We start from the raw sequence: 14,233 nt of genomic DNA, 5'->3' as shown, positions 1-14,233 counted from the left end.
TCCATGTAGAACTTAATTGGTTCATAAACTGACTGTACCTCAATAAAAAATTTAAAAAAAATTTTTTAAAGAACTTAATTGGTTCTATTAAATGTCATAAGATGTTGGTATGGAAGGGTGTCAATTTATTTTCCATATAAAATCGCCCCTTCATTTTTTTTCTTTTATTCAATAGGAAACTTATTTTTTAAATAATTCTCCTCCTTCATTTATTCTCTTTATCATATGCTGGTTTTCTTTATAGGTAAATTATTAGCAGTATATATAGATTAATTTGGTCTTTCAGAATTATTTAATGAGTACCTACTATATACCAAGCACTGAGCTAGACATTTGGAATACAGAGAAAATAAGTCAGATGTGCCTAGCCTCATGAATCAGGACAAATATGTAATCAAATTGTTTAACATTAACATTTAACACCAAGTATACATTCCATAATAACATCGGACACTGAGCACCAGACACTGCTATAAGCACACTGTTCACACAAACTTATTTAATCTTAACACCTAGGAGGTAGGTACTATTGTTATGCCAATTTTACAGATGTGGAAGCTCATACACGTGGTAAGTAGTAGAAACTGTATTTGAACCCAAGAAACTGGACCTGTGTTCTTGTGATTTTAACTACTACTCTCATGTTCCTTTTATGGAAGCATACAATGGGTGTATCTATACGGTAAGACAGCTTTAAAAGAAGGCCATTGAGAATATATTTTATTTTCCTTTATTAGAGATGAAGACTATTACTCTATACCTAACATTTTTAATAGCATTTAATATCAGTTATAGTCATTTTAAATGCTTCCAGGATAGTGATAAATGCCCTAGTGCTCGCTTTGGCAGCACACATACTAAAATTGGAATGATAGTGAAAAGTGCCCTAAAATGGCACCCTAATGACGTAAAATGGTAAAACAACTTATCTGTAAAACATAAACTCTCATCAGTAAGATCAAGTTCAATGGATTCAGATTTACAATTTTAAGATTCAGTGCACCTTCAACTCCCAGCTGAAATTGTAAAACATTTTATTAAAGTTTAGTGTAATATACTGCAATTTCACAGAAAACTCCCTTTGTGGTTCCCCAGATACTACAGAATAAAGTCTGTATTTCTGATAACATTTAAAGCTACTCCCGTGTGGTCACAAACCAGATTAGCTATCGTAGCTGGCTTCCTCAATCCTTTACCTCAGCCAAATTGGCTTGCTCACTGTCTCCTTCAGACTTTCGTTCAACTGCCTCTGTTCTTTCACACTGCTTTCCCTCTCGGTTCCAAGAATGACTTAGTGCCGTTTTGTGCTTATGAGCATCTCTTTTGACTTTGGACCTAACTTGATGTTTTGTTCCTATCCACCTATTTCTTTTCTATGAAGATTAAAAATAAAAAGCTTCCTGTGATGCTTCCTCCAACCTTGGTATGGAGAATTAATACTAAATGCTATGGGTCTAAAAGTTAGTTAAAATATATCTTCTTAAGACCCTTCAACTTTGCAAAAACATAAATGAGCTAAGAGGCTAGTTCTTAGTTAAAAGTTATAAGATAGATTTATCTTAATTCACATCATTAAACTGTATTCCTGCTAGATTTTTTCATTGTTTTATAAACTACATAAATCATACCTGAATTCTTGATGAGATAGTATATACCAAAAAACAATCATTATTTACATTTCATCCTGGCTCTGAGTAAAAATTTAGTCTATCATCAAAAGTTATTTTAAAATACCTACCACAATATTTGGAGATGGGTTTTTCCTAAATTGATCTCTTGCTAGAATTATCTGGTATTTTGTTAGATTGGGGATATCCCTTCTCATCAGAACATTCCTCTGAATCAAAGAACTGGCAAATGCTTCCAAAATCTGCAAATTTCAAAGAAATGTTGTTTAAGTTTTAAAATCCTTTTCCAAATACAATCACTTCCTCACATAATAAAATAGTTATTTATATATTAAATAAAAATTGTCTTAAAATGAATTTTTAAGTAACACAGAAGAGATAATAAAACTTTGAAGTACTTGATATTTATCCCCAGACAACATCATAGGAGAGTCAGCACAACCAATTAAACCAATCTTAAATTATTAGATCCAACTATAATTTAAGAACATAAGTGTTTATTTTTTTTCTGAACTCTCCTCTCCTCCCCTCAGTCTAAGCACAATAAAAGGAGGGCTTTGATGTCTTCTCTGTTGCATCTTCAGTGCCCAAAACAAAGTCTGGTACACAGGTAAATATAGACTGATAACTAAGTCAAAATGCCTTGAGTATATTTAATTTCATTCACTAATTCATTCTTTCAAAAATATTAAGCACTCACTATGTGTCAAGCACTGATCCTGATGCTGGGGACATTGTGCCTGAGACATATGAAGTCTCTGCTTTCATAAAGTTTACATTCAATAGAAGGAAGAAAAGAATAAAGAAATGAACAAAGAAAGAGAATTTCGATTATGATAAATGCATTTAAGAATCTAAAACACAGTAATACTGTAGAGTCTCTGAGGGGAAAGGGGTCAGCAATACATCAGGTGGACCAAGATGAGTTTGGTGGGGGTACTGGGTGGTGAGAAGCAACAGCACTGCCCAGGCCCCTGCAGTCTCATCCCTCTGTCCTGCCCCAGGAGGCAGAGGGGCGGGACCTTGGACTGTGACCTGGCCGGTGCCCTTCCCCTTCCTGGCAGTGGCCCATTTCCCCTTAGCTGGGGATGGACCGCTCTGGGCCAGGGCTGCCTCCAGTAGGGTAGGAGCCCTGCGAGAGTTGGTAGGCCAGGCCAGGCCAGGCATGTCACTACGGGGCCTGCTGCTGCACCAGTGACAGGAGCGGCGCTCTCGAGGGAGAACTGGGCATCCAGGCTCCCAAGGCTCCCCACGTATTCCCTCCACCAAAGACGGTTTCTTTTAAGAGGGAATATTTGACATCTGAATGATGAAGTATGTCTAGCATGAGAAGTTCTGGGGACAGAGCATTCCAGGCAGAGGAAATGGCAAACAAAAGGTCCTGAGTTTGATGCTCCAGTGAAGGAAAAAAAGAGACCAAAAAAGAGAGACCTCCAGATGAAGACCTACTACAGCAATATGTAAATTAACTGTTTGAATTTTTGCCTAAGTTTTATTTCTTAAAATAGAGTTATTTGGGTACATTTTAATCTTTTCACTCTTCCAGCTTTGCTGATGGCATCTGCCTAAAGAAGCACTCTAAAAATATCAACAAAGTTAAATTATTATGTTATTATACAAATTATAATTTTTACATTTTTATAAATGGATTTTAATCCTAACCAAATCTAATAGCATTTATGTGATGGGAAAGACTTTCCCATATCTTAAATTATTAACACTTAAGAGTTTTGTTACAAATAATTTAAAAACAAAAAACAAACCATATTCCTATAAAACGTCTATTTAAGGAAAACATATTAAATAAGGTTAAATGATAGATAAAAATGTTTAGATTATCCACTCCCGCCTTGCAAGCTACTTCAAAACATCACAGATTAAAACAACTATTTTATCTGCTCATGATTATTTTCCTGTGGGAAAGAATTCAAGCAGGTCACAGAAAGGGCCTAGAAGCAATGACACCACAGTAACAATGAGCATATCTAGTGCCCAGGTCTTTGTTTCTAAATATCACTCTTCCATAAAAGGAATTAGGATTCCTTGGAGAAATGGTTCATTCCACAGCTGGGAGAGGAAAACTACTGAGTATAAAATACCTTATAATATCAGACAGTTAGGAAGTAGTCCCCCTCTGCCTTCACCAAAAAAATGCATGTCTAAAGGACACAGGAGCCATCTTAAAGGAGCTCCCAATGGCGAAAGCTGGAACAATCTGAGCAACAAAATTAAAAATGATAGTATTGGGCTTAACCCACAGGAAAAAAAATCATTATCCATTAGTCCATATTAATATAAAGGATAAATAAATGGGGGAGAAGAAACAGTTCTTCAAAGTAACAGAAGAATTCAAATTAACAAATGTAAATGAGAGAAAGAAGAAACCATGACTAAGTAAATACTACAGAAATAACTGCTGTAGGCAAAAACCATCATTTATATGCTAAAATTAGTGGACAAAATATTTTGAGAAATAGGATACTTGCACTGTCTCACAGTATCCCCCATTGGAACTTTCCATACTATTTTTGAAAATTTCTTAAAAGCCTAAAATTACTGCAAAACAAAGTATTAAAAATAAAAAAGAATTCTGTCAGAGCCCTGCAGTGACAGCTCGTCTCTGCTCCTGATGTCTGGTGTCTCAGGTGGCTGAAACAGCCCAAATGGGCTGTGTGTGTGACCCTCAATTCCAGAATCTACTGGTTCCTCCTTTCCCCTCAATGTGGCTAATTTGAGGCTCATCATGGCTAACTTAGGGTTCATCACATTCTGTTGGTCAAATTCAGTCATAGGGCAAACCTAGACTCCAGGGAAGGGGAAATGTATGCTGCCTATCAGTGGGAAGAGTAGCAAAGAATGTGTAGGCATCTTTAATCGACAGCAATGAGGGTATAAAAACAAGGTATTCTCCTCGCATGACATTATGGACTTTCCTTTTTTTTTTAAATGGAGATACTGGGGATTGAACCCAGGACCTCATGCACTCTACCACTGAGCTATGAACTTTAGTAAGCCATTTGTTACCCCTAATTTCTCCCATTGAAAGTGATAACTGTCTAAACAGTTTCTCTTACAGCTACAGTACTGACATTTGGACCGATAATTCTTTGTTGGGTAGGGGGAAGAGGAGGGGTCTCCTGTCCATTGCAGGATGTAACCAACACTCCTGGCCTCTATACACTAGATGCCAGTAGCAAGTCCACTCCCCACTCCCTCCAGTTATAACAACCCAAAATGTGTCAAGACATTGCCAAATGTCACCAAATGGAGAAACACTGCTGTACAAGGGATCAGGGAGAAAAATACTGAAAATATATTTCCTTACAAAGAAACTTCAGGTTGAATCTGAATACATGTTTTGGATGTGTTCACTATGTGAAAATTCACTGTGCTGCACACTTAAGTTTTGTGTACTCTGCTGTTCATACGGGGGGGGGGGATTTATACTGTAATTAAAAGGCTTACTCAAAAAAATACAAAACCATAGAAGGCTATTACCGGCTTTAGAAATGGTCCATCATTTTGTATTTCCTCTTTAATGAATAGTTTGCCAGTACATGTAAAATATGGCGCTCATACCAAAATTTTAATTTCAATGAATTTTTCAACATATTTATTATATAAAATGATTATATATTCTCAGTCAGAATCTGTTAAAACTAAAAATTATATTGTCAGTTCATTTATTAAAACCCTGAATTATGATAAAACTGGCTTACCTGTATATATGCCTTTTGAATGGCTGAAAGTTCCTCACCAAGGGGAACAACAATCTTTTCAACTCGTCTTTCATGAGAATATGGCAAAATATCTGAAGAATCTTCAGAACGAAGCTCTATCTGCCCAATTAGTAGATTAGTAATAACCTGTTGCACAGCCTACACAAAATCAAGTATGATTATAAATTAAAAATCACATGTTAAATTTTTTAGTTTGTCACTAACAGAAACAAAGTAGTGATAAATTTTTGAAAGAGACAGTAGAAATTCATATCATTAAATATTTTTTAAAAACTATAAATTATAGCACCAGAAGTGACACAATAGGGGGAAAAGGCTTTTGAAACATCCTTCCTGCATGCAGCCTTTCAAGCCAAGCATCCAAGAGATAAGAATATTAATAAATGTCCAACAAGCTCCTCAAATGTATTTTGTACTTTCCAATGACAGTGATATATTCCATCAACATTTGTAAAGGCTGAGACAAAATAGAAGTTTTAGATTAGCAAACTAAATCCCCAAAATATTATATAACAGTCAATTTTAGAGTCAGAACTATAACCCAGATTTCCCAATTCCCTGGCAAACACTTTTTTACATGTTTTTTTTAATATGATTTTTTTGTGGGGAAAACAGAGAAGACTTGTTACTATTAAAGGATACAAATGCATCTTAGGAATACTTTACAAGTTGACTTGTTAAGAAATTGAGGTCACAGGTCCTACACTAAATCAATTATTAATAAATTAGTAGAATATTCTCCATTAAATCAATATATATTATGTGAACATATTTGCAGAGCTAAATTTCATTCACCCAAAGCTTATAAAGGAACTTAATTGTAAAAATAGGGAATTGGAGCCAAAACACAAAACCTATTGGTATAAACTGCTATACCATTAGACCACAGTACGGAGTGTGATGAAAAGAAAGGAAGGAAGGAAGGGAGGGAGGGAAAGAGGGAGAACGAATACAGAAAGTATCTAGAAATTAAGAAGTTAAAAAAAAAAACAAAACAGCAGAGCCTCATGGGCTTGGTTTCAGACAAAAAATACTCTAGGGTAAGAATAACATTTCAATCACTTTTGTACTCCCAGCACCTAGCATAGTGCCTAACACAGTAGTACATTATAGTTACTGGAGGTCCACATACATTCAAAATCTAGAGTAAACGTATGACCATTTTTAAAAATTAAGTAAGACTTTAGTATTCTTATTCATTCATTCAATAAATATCTAACTCCGACATACCAGGAATTGAGTTGATGACAGAGGTATAACCACGGTAGACATAACCCCTACATCCGTGTAGCTATTTAGTTTACTAGTCTTTGCAAAAAGACAGCAAACAAATGAATAAGCAAAAGAATGACAGACTGTGATAAATATTAAGAATAAAATCACAAGATAGGAGGAGCTGACTTTTGGTAGCTTAGAGTGAATTTTTCTGGAGAGGTGATATTTAAGCAGAGACTTAAAACAATCAAGCATGTTTAAAGAAGGTTGGGAAGAAGAATTTCTAAAACTCATCGAGGCCATGACAGAAGGAAAAAAGTCTTATGGTTTGGCAGAGTTGAAAGCTATCTTAGAAACTATCCAAAACCCAATATAGGGGGAGGGTATAGCTCAGTGGTAGAGTGCATGCCTAGCATGCACGAGATCCTGGGTTCAATCCCTAGTACTTCTGTTTAAAGAAAAAATAAGTAAATAAACCTAATTATCTCCCCCTCAATTTTTAAATATGAAATTAAATTTAAAAACCCAATACAGAAGACCATTCAGAGATACTAAATCAGAATGTCATGGAATAGGGCTCAAAATCTGTATTTTTACCATCCAGCAATAAATGAAACTTAGGAAGTGTTCAAAACAAAAAAGTGCTTTCTAACGGACACAGGCGGCATTTTCAAGGCACTCCCAATGGCCAAAGCTAGAAAAGTCTGAGCAACAAAATTATTAATGATAGTATTGGATTGTAACCCCCCCGAAAAATCCATTAATCCATATTGATATAAAGAACTGAACCAAGAAATAAATGGAGAGAGGAGACAGCTCTTCACTACAGAAGAATTCAAATTTTAAAATGTAAAAGAAATGAGGGAGAGGGAAAATAATGATTAAGCAAACAGCACAGAAATAACTGTTGCAAGCAAGAACCATGACTGGATGCTAAAACAGAATATTTACATAGTTTCACAGTATCTCGCCTACAACAGATGTAATTACAAAGGAAAAACAGTCGTATTACAATGGGAACCAGGAAGTCATCGTCTTAACCAAGTCAAGATTAACAGCATCGGTAATAAGACAAATCATCATGTAGTCTCTGATACAATGCGTTGAGAAAGGCACAGCATCAGTTCTGGGATATTCTCGCCAAAAATGCATAAGGTGACTCCAACATCAGACATACCCAAATTGAGGGATATTCTACAAAATACTTGGCACCTACTCTTCAAAAGCATCAAGGTCATGGAAGACAAGAAAAGAATGAGGAACTGTCACAGACTGGAAGGTACGGAGGAAACATGACAACTAAATGCAATGTGGGTCCCTGGACTGGGCCCCGGAGCAGAAAAGGACACTGGTGGGAAAACTGGCAAAATTCAAATAAGGTTTGCAGATTAGTTACTAGTATTGTACCAACATTAATTTCCTAGTTTTGATCATTTTACTATGGTTATATAATATGTTAAGATTAGAGGAAGCTGAGCGAAGGATCTAGAAACTTAAATTTTTGCAAATTTTCAAGAAATCTAAAGTCATTTCAAAATAAAACTTAAAAAGAACTGAAAACAAATTTAACAAACAAAAGGTGATTCTCTGACACACTAAAGTCTGAAAATTACTAATGTAGAAAATCCGCAAACGTCAAAGAAAAGACAGGCATCTTATAAGAAATGCTGTAGTCCTGATGCCAAACTAAACACTAGAATGGGAAACTGATCTGGCCAAATACAACAGTTCTTATTTTCTTAAATGTTAATAAATTTTACTTACCTTTATATCACTACCTGGTGTGGCACTAAGAGCCAAGATTCTAAAGTGATTTGTATATTTGACTAGTTCTCTTACAACCTTAAAAAAAAAACAAAACAATTCTTTAATTTCATCTGCCCAATACAAAAATTAAAATGATTCTGTTAAACAAGCTATTACATATGGTCCATTATCATTAGTCCTTATTTAGAGTATTGATGGTCTAGCTGATAGAACTACCATTAGTTATGTTAACTGAAGAGCAAATGATTGAGGTTTATACTCTACACCAACTGAAAACATTTTAGGGTTTCTTCTATATATAAAGCAGTAGCATCAAAGCCTATACAAAGGCACATCAAAATATTTGGAGGGCTAATTCAAGGGCAAATGATAGAAAAAGAGCGAGTCTATTCTCCACAGCTTTGACCACAGTCAAGCTTTATGCACACTTGCCGATTAAGATAAACCACTTAACGTAAAAATAGAAAAAAATTTAAATATCAATATGAAATTAGATTTGAAATGGAAAAAGATTTGTTTTAGGAAAGATTTTAAAGAAGTTAGATTTCATGTGGAAGGCTCACAATTTTTAAATTAAACTTATTCGTAAGAGAAAAAGGCTAATTTGGGGGTAATTTAAAAAATCTAACTTCCCTTTTAAATCCTAAAACATTTTCTATGTCACACCAAAGCATCATTCCAGGCTTTGCAGTTTGAATTCAACATCCAATGCTGGTATAATTAATACTGGCTAATTTGCCACATTCCCATATGCCCCTTCACATGAGGCCTCATGCAAGGAAAAAGGACTCCCAAGTAAACTGAGTTGCAGGAACAGCTCTCAGCATCCAATAGTTCCACATTAGATATAAGAAATTAAAACCAGATTATCTTTTTCTTTTAGTATTGAAGTATAGTTGATTTACAATATTATATTATATGTGCAGTTTCAAGTGCACAGCAAAGTGATTCATTATTTTTGCAGACTATATTCCATTATAGGTTATTACAAGATAATGGGTGTAAGTCTCTGTGCTATACTGTAAATCCCTGTTGCTTATCTGATTTATATATAAAGTGTCTGTTAATCCCATACCCCTAATTTGTCCCTCCTTCTTCCCTCTCCCCTTTGGTAACCACAAGTTTGTTTTCTATGTCTGTGAGTCCGTTTCTGTTTTGTATATACATTCATTTGTATTATTTTTTAGATTCCACATATAAGTAACATCATATAGTATTTGTCTTTCTCTGATTTATTTCACTAAGCATAATATTCTCTAAGTCTATCCACATAGCTGCAAATGGCAGTATTTCATTCTTTATTGCTGAGTAACATTCCATTGTATATATACATCATATTAATCCAATCATCTTTTGATGGGCATTTGGGTTGCTTCCATATCTTGGCTAGTAGAGTGCTAAAATCAGATTATCTTAAAACTGCCCTGATTTCAACCTATGTCAAGGATAAATTCAACGAGAGTAACACTGAATCTCAACCAGTACTCCAAAAATATTATTTATGGAGTTTTTAAATAATGTAATACAGAATGATAGTTACAAAAATACAACATTATACTTTAAGAAGACTTAAGTACAATTGTCCTAATTAAAAGCTAATACAAGACAAAATGTCTCTGATACATTACTTTTTTTCCAGGAGGAATTTTCAAGCATTTTGTAGTGTAAGTGATACTGTGTTTGCAACCCAGAAAGCTACATTCTTCAACAAGCTATGTTCCTATTGGAAACTATATCTGGAATATTCAATGTAGCATAAACTCTCAGTTGCTGTTTGATATTAAAGAAGTCAGTCATGTCTCATCACACTCAATAAAAGCGTAAGACTTGTAGAAAAAAAAATCACCTGATGCCTAGAAATTTTTTTTAAAATAAAGTTCCTAAATATAAGCTAAGTATATAAAATGAATTCCATGGAGTTAGAATAAAAAATTTTACATGCCCTTCTCAAGCAGAAACCTTAACACACTAGGTATTAATTTAACTTGTAAAGATACGAATTAATGAAAAAATATATCCATTTCCTCACTGAGATCAACTCTAAGCAAGATGACAATATTCAAGAAGATAATACAGAAATATAACACAGTAACACTTAAAAGTCCCCAAGGAAACCACTTTACAAAATCACAAACTGGCAATGAAATTCATCTCTTGGCATTAAATAAAATCGACTTTCCCTCTATTCTAACTCTACTCTCTCCCTAGTATCACCAATTATTGTAGTTTTAACTACCTACCACCTATATGCTGATGATTTTCAAATCTGTATCTCCAGCTCAGAACTCTCCACTGAGGCCTGTACCTCTCTTTCACCCACTGCCCACTGAATATCTATAGCTAGATTCCTCACAGACACCTCACACTCAACAATCTAAAACTGCACTCACTCTTTCAACAATACCGCAGATGTTCTCTGCCTCAAGAACTCTCCATCTTGACTAACAACATCAATATCTTCACAATCTGCCAAGTCAGAAACTTGGGAGTCATCCCAAATTCCTCCTGTCCTTCACTGGACACCCTGCCTTACCCTTCTCTCCTCTAATCTCTTTTAAATCTGAATTATCACCCTAGCCAAACATTTTTCAGTAAGTCTCTACCACCTATATCCCCTATGGCCTACAAGGTGTATTCAAACTGCCAAGCACAGAATACAAATGCCTTCTTGACCTAACCCTTAAGCACCTCTCTAGTCATATCCCACCTCTTCACCTTTGTACTTCACTCCCGCAGTACTTACTCCTATAGGAAGGCAGTGTTAGGTATGTTTCATACATTGATGTCCTCCGATCCTTGAAACAATGCTGGTAGTTAAGTGTTATTTTACCTAGCTGCCAAGGAATGACACTGCATATCCACTACCAATCTTTTGACTATTATCTTAGTTCCAAATCTCCATCCATACCTTACTTTGGATCATTGGATCACTGCCTCAACCATTAGGAGACTCTCATCATGCACTTCTGACACTGATGGTCTTGTTACGCTTAAAAACAAAAAACAAAAAACAAAAAAAAAAAACCAGGGAGGAGGGTATAGCTCAAGTAGTAGAGCTCATGCATGAACAAGGTCCTGGGTTCAATCCTCAGTACTTCCTCTAAGAATAAATAAATAAACCTAATTACCTCCCCCAACTAGGAAAAAAAAAAACAAAAACAGCAGAGACACTTATTTGAATAGATAAAGGAAAATATTTCCTATCACCATCTGTTCTGAGGTAATAGATACAAGGCTTTTCATAATAATAATACAATCAATAACCTCCATCATTCATAATTATTCCTGCAAATGCTATTTAATAATGTTTACACTATAATATACTTCTTAACATAGAATTACCTGGCAATAAGCATAGTTTCCAAGAGCTTTATGGGCTTCATCAATAACTAGACACTTTATTTCAACAGCTGGACAAGCTCCTCTAGAAAGATCATTTATCATGACTTGAGGTGTAAGAAAAATGACTCTCTTACTGCCCCATATTTCCTTCCGGGTAAAAACTTGAGTAGATCCTGTAAATAAAAGTGACACAGTACATTCTAAACTCCAGACTGTTATCTGTAACATATAAATAACTTGGCCTATTTTCAGTATGCATTCTTGTTTTGGTAATCTGCTTCCAAAATAACTGGACAAACCATCAGAATGTAAAATTTTAAAGCTTTGTTGTAATTCAAATGTCAATGCTGGCTCTTACTGAAAACTACAACTAGTCTGCCTTAGATAATTCCTACAAAATAACATAATATTTAAAAAGAAGAAAGTTCTTCAACTGGGAAATCCTTCTGGGGAAGAAAGTCAGGAAACCTCATGTTCACTTACCGATGAGGTATTCACACATAATCACTTCAAAGTGCTCTGACACTGATACGGGAATTCTCTGAAGATTGAATAAAGCAACCCTATTTATTAGAGCTGAACTTGCTACAAGCCGATGATGTTTTAAAGTAGAGGACGTAAGATAAGCATATTGTGATCCAGGGAATATTCCACATGGGTCAGGAATTCCTTTAGCTCTATTTCCATCGGAACGCGTGCTTTCCCCTGGGTGCCCAACTGTTGATTTCAAATTAGCCCACCGTTTCTAAGATACCTGTCATTTCGGCCATATGAGATTGCGGGATACCCATCACTCGGTAGCAAGCCTCGATCTGCTGTGTCACCAAAGGTTTCGTGGGGGCCATGAAGACCACCTTGCCGGAAGGGAACCAGCGGTAGAAATTGTACATGACCACGGCGGCAATAAAGGTCTTTCCCAAGCCAGTGGGCAGACACACCAGCGTGTTGCAGAACAGAGCGGTCCTGGCGATGCGCAGCTGGTAGTCCCGCACTGGGCAATTAGTAGGGTAAATCCACAGGGCGCCCGCTGAGGTGCAGAACCCGCCATTCTCTAGACTGAGCTGCCGCTCTGCTTCGTACACTGCGACCAGCAACACATCGTCGTCCGACTCGGGCTGAGCCTCGGCAGCCTCTGCCTCCTTTGCCTCCTGTGCCGCTGCAGGGAAATGAGCCGTGGAGTTGCCAGGGCCCCGAGGCAGCTCAGTTCTAGAGCTGCAACTCGGAGCCCCAGCGGAACGGGAGACTTTTGAACCCCAAGTCTGGAAAAGCGTTCTTTGCTGTCCGCTCATTAGGCCGACGACCACCAAAGGCTTCTCTCAGACGCGAGCAGCTGCTGCCGCTCAACAGCCTCAGTTCCAATCCCCATCGGTTACCCTCGCATAAAAAAACTGTGGAACCAGAGGGCGGGACCGAGGCCAGTTTATCCCGTTGAAAATGCCGCCACTGAGTCTGCGCTGGGAATATGATTGGCGGGCTTCCCGGAAACCCCACGGCCTCCCTGGGACGCGTGCGCATTGTGATGGAGCTACTCTAAATTTGGTCCCCTTGTCAATTTCTTTTCGACTCTAAATTTGGGTTCCGTTTCCAGTGGCTAGGTGTCCGGGCTTCACTCCTAAAGTGATGTCGCTTAAAATGATACAATAAATAACCTTGAGATCCCAAAACAATGGATAATCATTTTTTTAACTTAACGCTATTGAGCGTCTAATGTGCCTTATTCCTTGTTCTTGGTTGTACTTTTTAATTGGAAGATGAAGTGAAAAACCTGTTTAGATAGAATTAAGTAACTTGTCTTAATTTCTGTCCAGTCTGTGAAAACAAAATGCCAGGTGTCTTTGCAGTATGAGGAGTAGCAACTCATTATCTTAGTATTTCTATTGTTAAAAGGTAAGTGAATGGTTTGGTCTTGATATTAGTTGGAAAACCCGAAGAAAAAAAGCAAGGCATCCAGATACTCCACCATTACACCTTCATACGTGATACAGAGCAGTAAGCGTCAGTGTAGTATTATTCTACTCTAGCGATAGCTTTCTACCTTAGACTTGGATGCAATTCCCGGCTTCTCCGAATTCTCCGGCTTCTCTACTCAGTCTACAGGCGAATTTGAGTAACCTCTGTAGATTTGATTCCTCGTGTATTGAGGGAAAGTACACACACATCATGAGGTTGTTTTGAGCACTAACAATGTCACCCCCCCACCACCACCACCAGTAAGCGCTATCCTGCGTGTAGCTACTTTAAATTGTTTTATTTGGTGAAGTGTCTGAACTTGCTTTCAGACCAAATGTTTACTGTGTGTTTGTTCTGCAGAAGGGGAGGGGGATAGATTGTATTTTGGTTTCATTTGTGTGAGTTTTAAAAGGAAGGTGGTTGGATATGGGTTGTTCTGATGGACAAGGACTGAGCCAATTCAGGTGTGAATTTCTAGGCTGGAACTAGATAAAATGAGATTAGATGTCTGAATGCTGTTGTTTTCTTTAAACAAGCTGTAGGCTGTAAAGGCATAGCAGCTTGTCTATAATAAACAGGTGTGGGTAATGG

General features: G+C 36.7%; 1 protein-coding gene across 4 annotated transcripts in view; it reads right to left on the bottom strand.

Moving 5' to 3' along the window:
• FANCM (FA complementation group M) overlaps nucleotides 1–13,099 on the bottom strand; it is a 75,922-nt gene extending 62,823 nt beyond the window's left edge. For 3 of the 4 annotated variants that reach the window (XR_004320681.1, XM_032481962.1, XM_006183217.3), the window contains exons 1-5: nucleotides 12,447–13,099; nucleotides 11,693–11,865; nucleotides 8,348–8,425; nucleotides 5,348–5,506; nucleotides 1,739–1,870 (exon numbers count right to left, since the gene is read on the bottom strand). Coding sequence is in view for 3 of the 4 variants with exons in the window: in XM_032481962.1 (XP_032337853.1) it covers nucleotides 1,739–1,870; nucleotides 5,348–5,506; nucleotides 8,348–8,425; nucleotides 11,693–11,865; nucleotides 12,447–12,981 (1,077 nt within the window). In the remaining variant the exon portion in view is untranslated. Of the gene's footprint in view, nucleotides 1–1,738; nucleotides 1,871–5,347; nucleotides 5,507–8,347; nucleotides 8,426–11,258; nucleotides 11,380–11,692; nucleotides 11,866–12,446 lie in introns of those variants that run through there. The other variant, XM_032481963.1, reaches the window with a different exon arrangement.
• Nucleotides 13,100–14,233: the final 1,134 nt, after the last annotated feature.

The sequence above is a fragment of the Camelus ferus genome, chromosome 6 (genome assembly GCF_009834535.1).
Source record: "Camelus ferus isolate YT-003-E chromosome 6, BCGSAC_Cfer_1.0, whole genome shotgun sequence".
In the NCBI taxonomy this organism is placed as follows: domain Eukaryota; kingdom Metazoa; phylum Chordata; class Mammalia; order Artiodactyla; family Camelidae; genus Camelus; species Camelus ferus.
Note: the sequence above shows the minus strand (reverse complement) of the source record. Positions and strands in the feature narration are given on the sequence as shown.